Consider the following 11,949-nt stretch of genomic DNA (forward strand, 5'->3'; position numbering starts at 1 on the left):
GGAGCGCGTCCCCATAGGGCGGAGTTGCGCCGCCGGGCCGGGGAGCGCCGGCCGTGCGGGGAGGGCGCGCTCCGGCCCTCCCGGCGCTGACTGAGCGGGGCGGGAGCCTGAGGAGAGTGCGGCCCGTCCCGCCCCGCCGGGGCCCCGATGGAGGCGGCTGCGCCCTGGTGAGTTAGTGCACCGACCCAGCACCGGCCCTGGTCCCCGCCGTCCCACCCCCTGCCCAGGCCGCTTTGCTCCCCTCACGGGAGCCCGCGCACGGGCCGTACCTCGGCTGCCGGCGCCGTTCCGGCTTCCCCTGGTTCCTGCCTCCTCTCCCGGCTCGCTTGAGTGGGGTTTGCTGCCCGCTCTCACGGCCTTGGTTTGCTGTCCCTCTCTCCCCAGCCCGCAGCCCTCCGCGGCCATCCGGCCCATCGACCGCGGGTCTGTCCATCGCATCTGCTCGGGGCAGGTCGTGCTGAACCTCGGCACTGCCGTGAAAGAGCTGGTGGAGAACAGCCTGGATGCTGGAGCTACCAACATCGGTAACTCTTCCTCGAATTTAATAACTTTTCATAGGCTTCTAAAGCGCGTCTTTTTCCTCAAAACCGAGTGGATGTTAACAAATTTGGACAAATACTTTCCGTTTGGGCCAAGCATCTTTGCAGTGATTTTACACCTCAGGTTAATAAAACAGTCTGATTCCCAGACTCCAGCTGCATTCCTAGCAGCATGTGAGATTGTGTTATTTAATTTCTAGTGGCCCCTTTGGCCACTAAAAAAGTGTGTGGTCTGCGCAGCAGTGGTGGTCAGGTTGTGCCAGCCGGTGGCCTTGGGCTAGCACAGGGTAAAGGCAGGGCTGGTTTCCACAGCTTCCAGGATGGTGGCTGGCATAATTGGGAAAACTTCTGTTCAGACACAAGCTCAGTGAAGCTGAATTACCTGGAACTACAGACTGGTTTGCATGAGATTGACCTAACTTTTAACGACTGTCAGGGGTTAGGTTTTTGGGGTTTTTTCTGTCATTCAATTTTGACATAGAAAGCTATTATTTGAAAAATTGACTTCAAGTGCAAAATTGGTACCAAACACCATGTGTGAACATCAAGAATTAAAATATTTTATGACTCAATTTTGTAGATATAAAACTTAAAGATCATGGGGCAGAACTGATAGAAGTTTCAGATAATGGAGGTGGAGTGGAAGAGGAAAACTTTGAAGGCTTGAGTAAGTTGATTTTTTTTCATAATTTAGATGTGGGCATTTAGTTTAATTATATTTAATGGACTCTTGGCTTTTACATAATGTGTGTGTTACCTGCAAGACTTGAGCAGCACTAGACTGATCTTCTGTAGTGCTCTTGTGGTTATAGTTCTTGTAACCCAGAAATAGTCTTTGGTTTCTTTGCTTATTTAAGTGGTACAAGCAATATAAATAATCACAGAGGAGAAAATCTTATAAAAGTTCATGTGGCTTAATTCATGTTTAATCACTGGTTGTTGTTGGAGCTGAGCTGTGTGGAAGTGAAGGCTGCTTTGGGAAGGTGAATTATAAACTCCAGTATTTGCTGAAGGGGAACTGACATTGCCATGACTGTCAGACTTCCCATTTGCTAGTTTGGAATTGCACAAAGTGGGAGCAAAAAACAATAATGTCTGATGGATCTAACCAGCCACTGCAGTAGAAATACTGGCATTTATTTTTTGATAAAACAACTAGGAATCTTTTCCCCATAGGTTATTACTCACTGACTTTGCTCACTGTACATTTTTGGTTCATCAGAAACTCGACGTGCTGCTGTTCCAGCACAGTGAAAGTGCAGGGGTGCTGCTGCTAGGTCAGTTTGTTACCTGGTGACTGGTGCTGAACTGGTGGTGTGGATTGAGTCCTCCTCAGCTGCTGTGGTGGTCGGGCTTGTGCTTGTCCTCTGTGCACCATGCACAGCACAGGCTGCAGCTGGTTCTGGCAGGGCAAAATCTGTGACAGGTCCAGCAGCAGCAGAGGCAGGTGCTGTGTCCTGCTCTGAGGCATCTTGTAGAGCTTATAGCAATAATGCTGAATAAATCTGTGATGTAAGTGTGAAGTAGCAGGTGCATCTGAGGATTTTAAAGAGATCTGGTTTATAGGAAAAGGGGGAAGCAAGCAGTATTTTGTCTTTAATCGTTATGTAAAATACTGTGAATAATATAGAAGGTGTTTTGCTTCTTGATACGCATACAAAATCTACTTGTGTAAACCAGTGGCACTTTGAAGTGAAATATATATTTGAAATGTCTTTTTCCAGCTCTGAAACATTACACATCAAAGATACAAGATTTTTCTGATCTAATACATATTGAAACATTTGGGTTTCGAGGTGAAGCTTTGAGTTCACTGTGTGCATTAAGGTAATTAATATTATTTATTAGTAGTAGGAAGTTACTATATGCACAAAACCACTGCACCCTTTCAGTTTACTATTATTGACAAAGTGGGGCTTTGGAAACTTCCAGTTCCTTACTGGTAGGTCAGTTTTGAACAATAGGTTGCATGACATCCTGAGTCATTTCCAACCAAAATTATTCTGTGTTTCTAAGCACCTAATTGGTCATTTTATGTACAAAATTTGGTGTTACTTAAGGATGCAGATCTTTACAGGGTGGGATTGTGTATTTACATGAGTATTTGATCCTCTGATGTAAAGCACCGTAATATTTAAGTACTGGTTGTTAGTTTGTAACTCATTAAGGCTGTTCTTAAATTTCTTTCAGACCAACAATACATTTTAAATCAGCTTTTGTACACAGCACTGCTGGTATCTATTAGAATGAGGAACATACTGTTCAGCAGAACTAGATTTTAACACTGAGTTTTATAAGAGAGGGATGAAAGGGATTCAAATCAGAATGTGTAGCTAGGGAAATGTTACACTACTCTAAAGAGCAGGTTCTTAGTTGAGTATGGGGAAGAGTTGTTTTAATAAAATTAATAGTATTGCTGTAGTTTCTGTGCTGCTTGTCATGAGGAATAGATGAGATAATATGGTGGTCAATGAATAATTCTTTTGCCTCTTTCCTCCCACTAGTGATGTTACCATTTTCACCTGTCATAAGTCAGCAAAGGTTGGAACTCGTTTGGTGTTTGATCACAATGGCAGAATAACTCAGAGGACTCCTTTTCCCCGGCAGCAGGGAACCACTGTCAGCATCCAGCAGTTGTTTTATACCTTACCAGTGCGGCATAAAGAGTTCCAAAGAAACATCAAAAAGGTCAGAAATTCCCAATTCAAAGGAGTATTGTCCTCCAGAATTTATTCACTGCTGAATGAAATTCACTTCTCTGTAGAATGTACTGATTACAGACTATTGCATGCCTGTCTTACATCTTAATCAAATAACAAAAGTCTTCTTGTATGCTTTTCTCTTCTACTTTGCAATATTTGGATTTAAAGGTACATTCTCAGATTTTCAGATTTTGAAAGGAATCCATATCATGATCACTTATCTGTGTTTTAAAACCAAACTGCTGTGTTGTGGCTAAATATGTCTTGTAAACATCTTGTTTATTTTTAAAGTACTATTTTTCATATATATACATATTTTAAATTTAGTTTGTAAAGATTTTAAGGATAAAACTCCTCCTTTTGTTACCTGCAGATATTGAATGCTTTGTTTTAAAAAGAGACATTTCATATGAATTTGAACCTTCTTTTTCCTTTAATAGGAATATGCAAAAATGGTCCAGCTGTTGCAAGCTTACTGTATTGTTTCCAAAGGAGTGCGGATTAACTGCACGAATCAAATTGGCCAGGGGAAAAAAAGCTGTGTGATATCCACTGCTGGAAGTCCCAGTTTAAAGGAGAACATTGGAGCAGTGTTTGGACAAAAACAGGTATTGCTTTTATTATTGAAAAGAGAGAGAATGTAGCTGTATAGAGGGAATTTTAATATCTAGTAAGTGAGAGGGGATGGAGTGTTGGCCCGCAGCACACCCCAGAGGCTGACAGAGGAGAGACACTGCAACCTCCACGGACTCTGAAAGTCCTGGATCTGCTCAGAGGTGTTTTAGAAATTATTTATGAGATGGGGTTATGGCTTAATATCTCTCTGAAACCAGTTTTAAGAGCTGTTGTGTCAGCAAATGGACTGTGTGTCACAAGAACAAGCAATTTTAGAAAACCCTTAAAATGGTGTGATGTGAAAGTCTTAACTGTAGACAGAAAACTGAGGTGTATCCACTTTGGCAAGCTCTTCCTATGAAACTAAGTTTTATTCTGGATAACCTTTAAATGGGATTGCAGTCAGCCCCTGTAAAGCTGTAGACTGTAATGCTTTCTAAGGAATACCTATAAAAATAATTGTTATCCTCTAGATGAAAGCAGAGATGAAAAAAAGCTCAAAAACATCCTTCCTACAACTGTATATTACAGTCATCAGAAATATTGAGTGGTTGATAGCTGCTGGCTGTTGATAAACAATTTTTCCCTCTTCAGTGCCCATACAGAGATCTCAAAGCCTTTTCATGCTTTGGCTGAAAGATGAGAGGGAAGATGTAACTTTGTCTTGCCATGTGGCACCAAGCATAGTTGAAAATTGAGTGTTATCAATTTTCTGAATAGAATATTTAGTTTATAGCCTGTATTTCAATGTTGGATACTTAAACTGATAGAAGCTGCTCTAATGGCAGAAAATAATAAATAAGTCATGCCAAATAATAGTGGCATGATGGGGAAAATGTTTATGGTAAATGTAACTGTTCTTAGGGAACTTGTGGTTCAAATAACACATTTTTTAATAGTTCTGTTGTCCTTTCAAAAGAAACTTCTGTTACTCTTTTTGCCTTTTATTTTAGCATAAAACTTGTTTAGGTCATATGTATGTCAAACTGTCAATCATTTTATTGTTCTGCCTGTGTACATTTAATGTAAGGGTCTGTGAAATAGCTAAAGCACAGGTTGTGATATCAAAGGATGAAAACAGGCATTTCTTAGAGGATCTTTTCTGTTTCTCAGTGAACAGTGAGAATCTTCTAGTAGGTTTGGATATTTTAGGTGTTTGTCTTGGTCAGCTCTTGGTCAGCCAAAACCCACCATTTTTCTCAAATAAATTTTAAGGCTAATAAATGACAATAAAATAGGAGGGAAAAATCTATATAGGTTTGATGTTTCACTTCCTTTCTCTTTTTTCTTTTTTCAGTTGCAGAGCCTTATTCCTTTCGTTCAGCTTCCTCCTAGTGAAGCTGTTTGTGAAGAATATGGACTCAACCCTGCTGACATGCCTCAAAACCTTTATAGGTAATCAGGAAAGTACAAACCACTGCTGCCTGTGGCACTTTACCATAAACCAAAATTTAAAATAAAAAGGTGTGATTTATAGTATTGAAAAGAGCCAAGAACAGCATGGTAGATATTGGGATGAAGTTTTGTAGTAGCCTTTGTCAGACAAGGAACTGGGAGAGGAGATGTGTGTTTACATATTCACTGCTGTTGTATAATAGTGTTTCCTCAAGCCCCTTATAAAATCCATTCCCCCAAGCATGCTTTTCTCATCCCCTTTCCCTTACTCTCACGTGTTTACCCAACAGCGTTAGTGGCTTCATTTCCCGCTGCGATCACGGTGTTGGAAGGAGCACCACAGACAGACAGTTCTTCTTTATCAACCAACGGCCCTGCGATCCAGCCAAGGTGAGGGATTGGTTTTCTGTCTTCAGCCCCACCAACTCAATATTCTCTGAAAACCTCAGGATTAGTAGCTCATGTGGATGTTTGTTGTTGGTAGTAGAAGTTCCTCCGTCTCAAGTTTCTGTCTTAGTTCTGTCTATTTGAGTGAACAAGATCTTAATCATGCAATACATGTTTTAGTACATTAATTAATATAGACTGGTGCAAAAGAGAAGATAATATTTCTGAAATTTATTGTTTTTCCTCCTTTTTTGCAGGTTGTCAAGATTGTGAATGAGGTTTATCACTTACACAATAAACACCAGTATCCATTTGTGGTCCTTAACATTGGGGTAGATTCTGGTAAGTTCTGAATAATTTTTAATAACTTCAGTAAAGGCTATTACAATTTTTTATTCAATTATGTTTGTATTTAAAGAATATTGTCATTTTTATCTGTATGACTTCCTGCCCTCTGGGGATTTTTTAATGCTCTGTTGGTGAGGGAGAAGTAGAATCTAGCTGTGGTTCCACTATTTTTCCCCTCCACCTTTTCTATACTCAAAAATAACTTAAGTGATGAGGAAGAGGTCATCTTAAATACAAGAAAACTTGTATCATGTGTTTGTTTGCTGAGATGTTGAGACAGTTAAATCTGATTTGAAGACAAAATGGCAAACAAACCAGAACTAATTCTGTATAATAACATTGCATTTTATTTGTAAAGCAGGTTTTTTTTCTTTTTCTTTCAGAGTGTGTTGACATCAATGTAACTCCTGACAAAAGGCAAATTTTGCTTCAGGAGGAAAAGTTTTTATTAGCAATTCTAAAGACTTCTCTGATGGAGATGTTTGGTAGTGATGTTAACAAACTGGATGTCAATCAGAAGCTTCTGGACATTACAGGTAGGTCACAAAATGTGGAACTTTGAGTATGATATATGGCAGAGAATTAAAGACGAAAAAAAGTGTTTTTAAAAACTCAAAAAAGAAATGAAAAAGAAAATGAAACCAAAAATAAAGAAGGACCCTAAGTTATTAAGTGATTGTTACGGAAATGACACATGCCAGCACAGTAGGAGTTACAGTCAAATTTGTGAGGAAAAAATTCACACAGAATTAATTGATAATGCTTGCAAAAGATTTCTCCCAAGATACTGAAAGAGACCTGTGGTTTTTTTACGAAAATGTCTTTGAGAAAAAATGGTTTAGGGGTCATAAAAAAGAAAAGAAGATTAAGTATGAGTTTATTAGGTTTTAAACTTCGATTCTTTTATGTTACCTGCAGAAATTGATGATTCTCTTGTGACTGTGCAGTCTTTCAAGATTGCTTTCCTGAGTCAAGATCATTCTCTTCCTTTCATTCAACAGAGCCCCTTCTAATTTTCCTTTTTGCTGACGTACAGAGTCAGTTGTAGCCTGATTCTCACTGTTATTTTAAATTAACCTTCAGTAAAATCCTTGTTGGACTGGCAGTTGACGAGGTTGAAGTCCTCTAATGACCAGCAAATCCCTTATACTCTAAGTGCCTATTGTGCCAGCTCCTTAACACTTTGCCAATGAAATTTCATAGTGACCATTAAAGTGTAAAAGCAATTCACTTTTCATTGTCACTCTGTCATTAAACTCTTGATAATATAAATAAATGTGCTGATTGGACTGATTACTGTTCCAGTTTAAAAAGAGACTACAGATTCATTCTTAGTAGTGTCATTAAATGTCTTCAAGATGTAACTGTTTCTGTGGTTGATATTAATGCATTTCAGCCCATATTTATTGTCTGAAGCTTCAGGACTCCTTTGATCAGTTTGCTATTTTTCTACCTCTTTTCATTCCTTTTCCTAAAGCACATCCTTTAATTCATGTTTCCAGCTAACTTAGGATCTTGAAATACTCTATATTCTGATTTCATTAGGTAACTTGAAGAAGACACTTCCTGAAGAGGCAGAAAAGCCTCAGGCAGACATGCTTTCTGACTCTGAGACTGAAAATTCAAGTGGTGAAGGCAAAAGAATAATGACTCTTGCCAGATTAAGGGAGTCATTCTCTCTCCAAGCAACAGAAAGTAATTTTCAAAGCTCTATAAAGGTAAAACAGCAGCACAATTCCCCTAGACAAAGGTTACTTGTTACCACTGGGAGTACTGTAAAGATTCAAAAGGCTGTCTTGACTAAGAAGGCTGAAAGTTGTCATAAGTTGGACTCAAAGGTGTCAGTTCCAAGGAGACACTTGATAAAATTAGAAGATGCTTCAGATTCTGGATTCTGTAGTATTTCTGAGTCAGATGCTGGATGTAGTACACCAGAAGCTGGAAGCTGCATCAATAGTGAAAGTGCAGTTAATTCTGAGGAAGAATTCTGTGGCACAGAAGAACAGAAGCAGGAGGAATGTCTTCAAACTGCTGGATGCAGTAAGAAGTCACTGGACTGTGATGTTCAGGTCTTGGGCACTGAACCCAAGCCAGATCTAGTGAATGACTGGACTGATCAAAACAAGTTTTCTCAAGAAGCAAATAGCTGTTCCCCAAGAGTAAAACGTTTTAAAAGCAGAAACTTTAAAAGTGAAGCAGATGATTCCAAGGCAGGTAAATATCCTGAAGAAAAGAACACTAGTGTTGATGTACTGGTGGAAGTTAAAAAGAAAATTGTCCCTCTTGAATTCTCTATGAAGGCTCTGGCAGAAAAAGTAAAAAAGGTAATACAGCAACAACAGAAAAATACAGAAACTGAAAATTACAGAAGATTTAAAGCAAAAATTAGTCCTGGGGACAATAAAGTAGCAGAAGATGAATTAAGAAAAGAGATCAGGTATTTCTGCATTCATTTGTTTAATATATTTTACTCCTCAGTTAATAAAATTAGTTAAGCATAAATATAAGACCTGTATTGAGGGTGGGCAAGAGCCTTTCATGTACTTGCTAGGTTTGGGTCTATTTTTTATTTAATGTCACAAAAAAATCTATTTGATGAGTTATTTTACTGACAGAGCAGCTATTATAATTAAGTGCAAACAGAATGTGGGAAAAGACACTAAAAAGGCCACAAACTTCATAGATTTGGCTTGGAATAGCCTTGTAAATTGCAGCTCAGTAAGAGAAACACCAAACTTCATGACAGCACATTGAAAAGACTGCATAGCTCGTATTTGTCCCTTGTGTGAATGAAATTTGGTGAGACATACATGGTAAGTTACGTTCAGGTGATCAGGGGACAGTCAGTATCTGTGATTTGTTAATATTTGGATTTAAAAAATGTGTTAGGAAAGTATTAAATTGTGAAAAGGAGGCAAATATGTCAGCTGCCTTCAAAACCACAATGCCATCTTCAGTGTTACTTACCTGGGCTATTGCCATATTGCCTGCTTCTAATTTTGGTATCACAAATGGGGGCAACCTGCCTTAATGATGGATTTTGTTCTGCCAGAAATGGCCTCATAAGTCATTGGCAGATTTTCAGCATTTGTATCCTGCTTAAATGAGATTTTTCTTTTTAATATGAAGTGTGTTCTGCAGGGGAGAAAGAGAAGTTTTTATGTTTTACATGTTAACTGATAAAGGTGTGATTTGTAATCTCTTTATATTTTTTGTATACAGTAAAGAAATGTTTGCAAAAATGGAAATCATTGGCCAGTTCAATTTAGGGTTTATAATAGCAAAGTTGAATTCTGATCTTTTCATAATTGACCAACATGCTACTGATGAGAAATACAACTTTGAGATGTTGCAACAACACACTGTTCTTCAAGGTCAGAAGCTGATAGTGTAAGTATTTTCAGTGTTTGAACAAAAACATGTTTTAAGTTGAATTCAATGTTTCAGAAGGATATCTATGATTTATATTTATGTAGCATTTCACACATTCAGAACACTTGAGACTAAAGTGGTTTTTATATTCTGTGTTTCAAAGAGTCAATCCTTATATGAAACATAAATTCCATGGATGCAGTTCTAGCTATGCAGCAAGTCGGGGGTCAAACAGATTTCCCAGTGGGCTTTTCATAGCAACCCACAGTTTGGCAGGATATTGGAGACTGTTCCTGCAGCAAGGAATGCTGCCCAGCTGACCTCATCTGCTGAGTAGCACTTGGAAGCAACTGTTCACTACTGAGATGTTTTTTTAACAGAGTAGAGTGAAAAGTTTTACAGAGCTCTGTATTAAGTATTTCTAGTTCGTTTCTGAAATTTGTCTTTAATTCTCTGCACTGTGTATCTATGCAGCACCATCTTTTTTTCTCTCTTTCAGGCCTCAAAATCTCAATTTAACAGCAGTAAATGAAACTGTATTGATTGAAAACCTGGAAATATTCAGAAAAAATGGCTTTGATTTTGTCATAAATGAAAATGGTGAGTTTGGACCAGAATTGCTGGAAATAAAAGAGTTCAAAGGATTAATCTTATTTATTATGCAAAAATTCCTTTAGCTGTGGTCAGAAGATTTGAAATAAGATGCTTTATTGTATATGGGGTGTTTGTTTTTTAAGATTTATGATTCTGTGGTCCCTCTGCATGACTTTACAGAACATTGTAAATTATTTGTCTTGCCAGCTTTTTACAGAAGTTTTTGAAGACTGGAGTTACTCTTTGGTTGCATGACTGGCTGTGCATTTTCTGGATATGTTACATTAAAAATACTTTTGTTTTATTAGTACACCTGCAGGGATAAACATAGGCAAGTGGTGAATCTAGTAATATAAAATAAATAGATAGAATTAATAACTGATCTTTGGTTTTCCTTATGGCTTTAGTACTGACTTGCTCTGTTCTTTTGAATAAATTCTGTAACTTGCAATTCCTTATTGTTTCCCTTATACAGTGAGGATAATGAAAATGCAGTGTGGTACCACTTTGCTATTTGGGAAGTCACTACACATTTTTTCCAGAGTCTTCATTCCAGAATATCCCAAGGTTTCTTTGGTCTAAAATGCTATTAATTATCAGTCTCTTACCATTGTAAATCCTGAATGATTTTTGTAGTCACATAAACTCAAAAAAGTTTCATAAACCACTTGTTCTTTAGAATTGAAGGGTTTGTTAGAAAGTAGATCTTCCTGCTTTTAAGTTTGCAAACAACTTTTTGTTGATGTTAAAAGGACATCTGCCATAGTTACCACTTTGGTTAGTTAATTACATCCATCAAAAGATTAAATTTAAACATTAGTATATATGCACATCACATCATATTAACATTTTAAAGTAGTTTCTCAGCTTTTCTCTCAAGAAAAAAGTAATTTCTTGTACTTCTGTGTTTCTTTATTGTCATTGCAAACCTTCCAGCTCCTGTAACTCAAAGAGTTAAATTGGTATCATTGCCAACAAGTAAAAACTGGACTTTTGGGCCACAAGACATAGATGAGCTGATTTTCATGTTGAGTGACTGCCCTGGAGTGATGTGCAGGCCCTCCAGGGTCAGACAGATGTTTGCTTCTCGAGCTTGCAGGAAGTCTGTAAGTACTGCACTTGATGTTTGTGTTCAAATAAATAAATACCACATTTCCTGATGTAGTACAGGTGGCTGTATCTGCATGTGTATTGCAGGGCAAGTTTATTTATTGCTGAGTGTCAGTAGCTAATATCCTTCCTTCTGTTCCTCATGTTTTTATCTAGTGTACCTTGGGAAATATTTCTGCTAGTTTTTTTATTTTGTTCCAAACTAATGGGCTCATGAACCCAGTGTTAGCTGTGTTTTGTCTTCTGATTGTCTGATAAAGGTGTTTTTTATTTTTAATGCCTTGTACAGAATTTGCTATTATAGCTGAAGTACTGCTCTGGTCTGTGTCAGCTGGCAAATGGAAAAAGGAAAGAATTATTTTTTTTTTTCCTTTGCTTGCAGGTGATGATTGGAACTGCACTGAATGTGCAGGAAATGAGAAAACTGATCACCCATATGGGTGAGATTGAGCATCCCTGGAACTGCCCCCATGGAAGGCCGACTATGAGACACATAGTCAGTTTGGACTTGATTTCACCACAATAAGTCAGTGTCTGTTTATTAACATTTTAAATTTTAATTCTTGGCAATATTTTGAGCTTTTATCATGATTATCTTATTTTGAGCAAAAAAAATTTTAGGCAGTCTTCAAGTTGGAAGCAAGAGCACTTGGAGGCATTCAGCAGGGTTTCCTTGATATGCCTGTTGAGTCATCAATACCAACATCCTGGAATTCATGTAAATAACCTCTCTCTTATTGCAGTTTACTGTGTGTTGTACTTCTTTGAGCAGCAATCAAAACTTTTATAAAATAAATACGTTTATATATAAAGATAAGGAGTAGCTGAACCTCATTTATAGCAAATACACTGATTCTGAAAATGAAGTGGAATGTGAATTCAAGTCC

The 11,949-nt window shown here is 38.1% G+C and overlaps 1 protein-coding gene across 1 annotated transcript; it reads left to right on the top strand.

The window, feature by feature from the left end:
• The first annotated feature begins 26 nt into the window (after positions 1 to 26).
• Positions 27 to 11,634, top strand: PMS2 (PMS1 homolog 2, mismatch repair system component). Its single transcript, XM_030229901.2, has 15 exons — positions 27 to 167; positions 385 to 524; positions 1,120 to 1,206; positions 2,264 to 2,366; positions 3,044 to 3,227; positions 3,682 to 3,849; positions 5,154 to 5,251; positions 5,542 to 5,641; positions 5,896 to 5,980; positions 6,370 to 6,522; positions 7,532 to 8,423; positions 9,209 to 9,376; positions 9,858 to 9,958; positions 10,889 to 11,058; positions 11,445 to 11,634. Exons 1-15 carry the CDS (start codon positions 148 to 150, stop codon positions 11,586 to 11,588), a joined length of 2,613 nt encoding a protein of 870 aa, XP_030085761.1. The 5' UTR covers positions 27 to 147; the 3' UTR covers positions 11,589 to 11,634.
• Positions 11,635 to 11,949: the final 315 nt, after the last annotated feature.

This window comes from Serinus canaria, chromosome 14 (genome assembly GCF_022539315.1).
Source record: "Serinus canaria isolate serCan28SL12 chromosome 14, serCan2020, whole genome shotgun sequence".
Lineage (NCBI taxonomy): Eukaryota > Metazoa > Chordata > Aves > Passeriformes > Fringillidae > Serinus > Serinus canaria.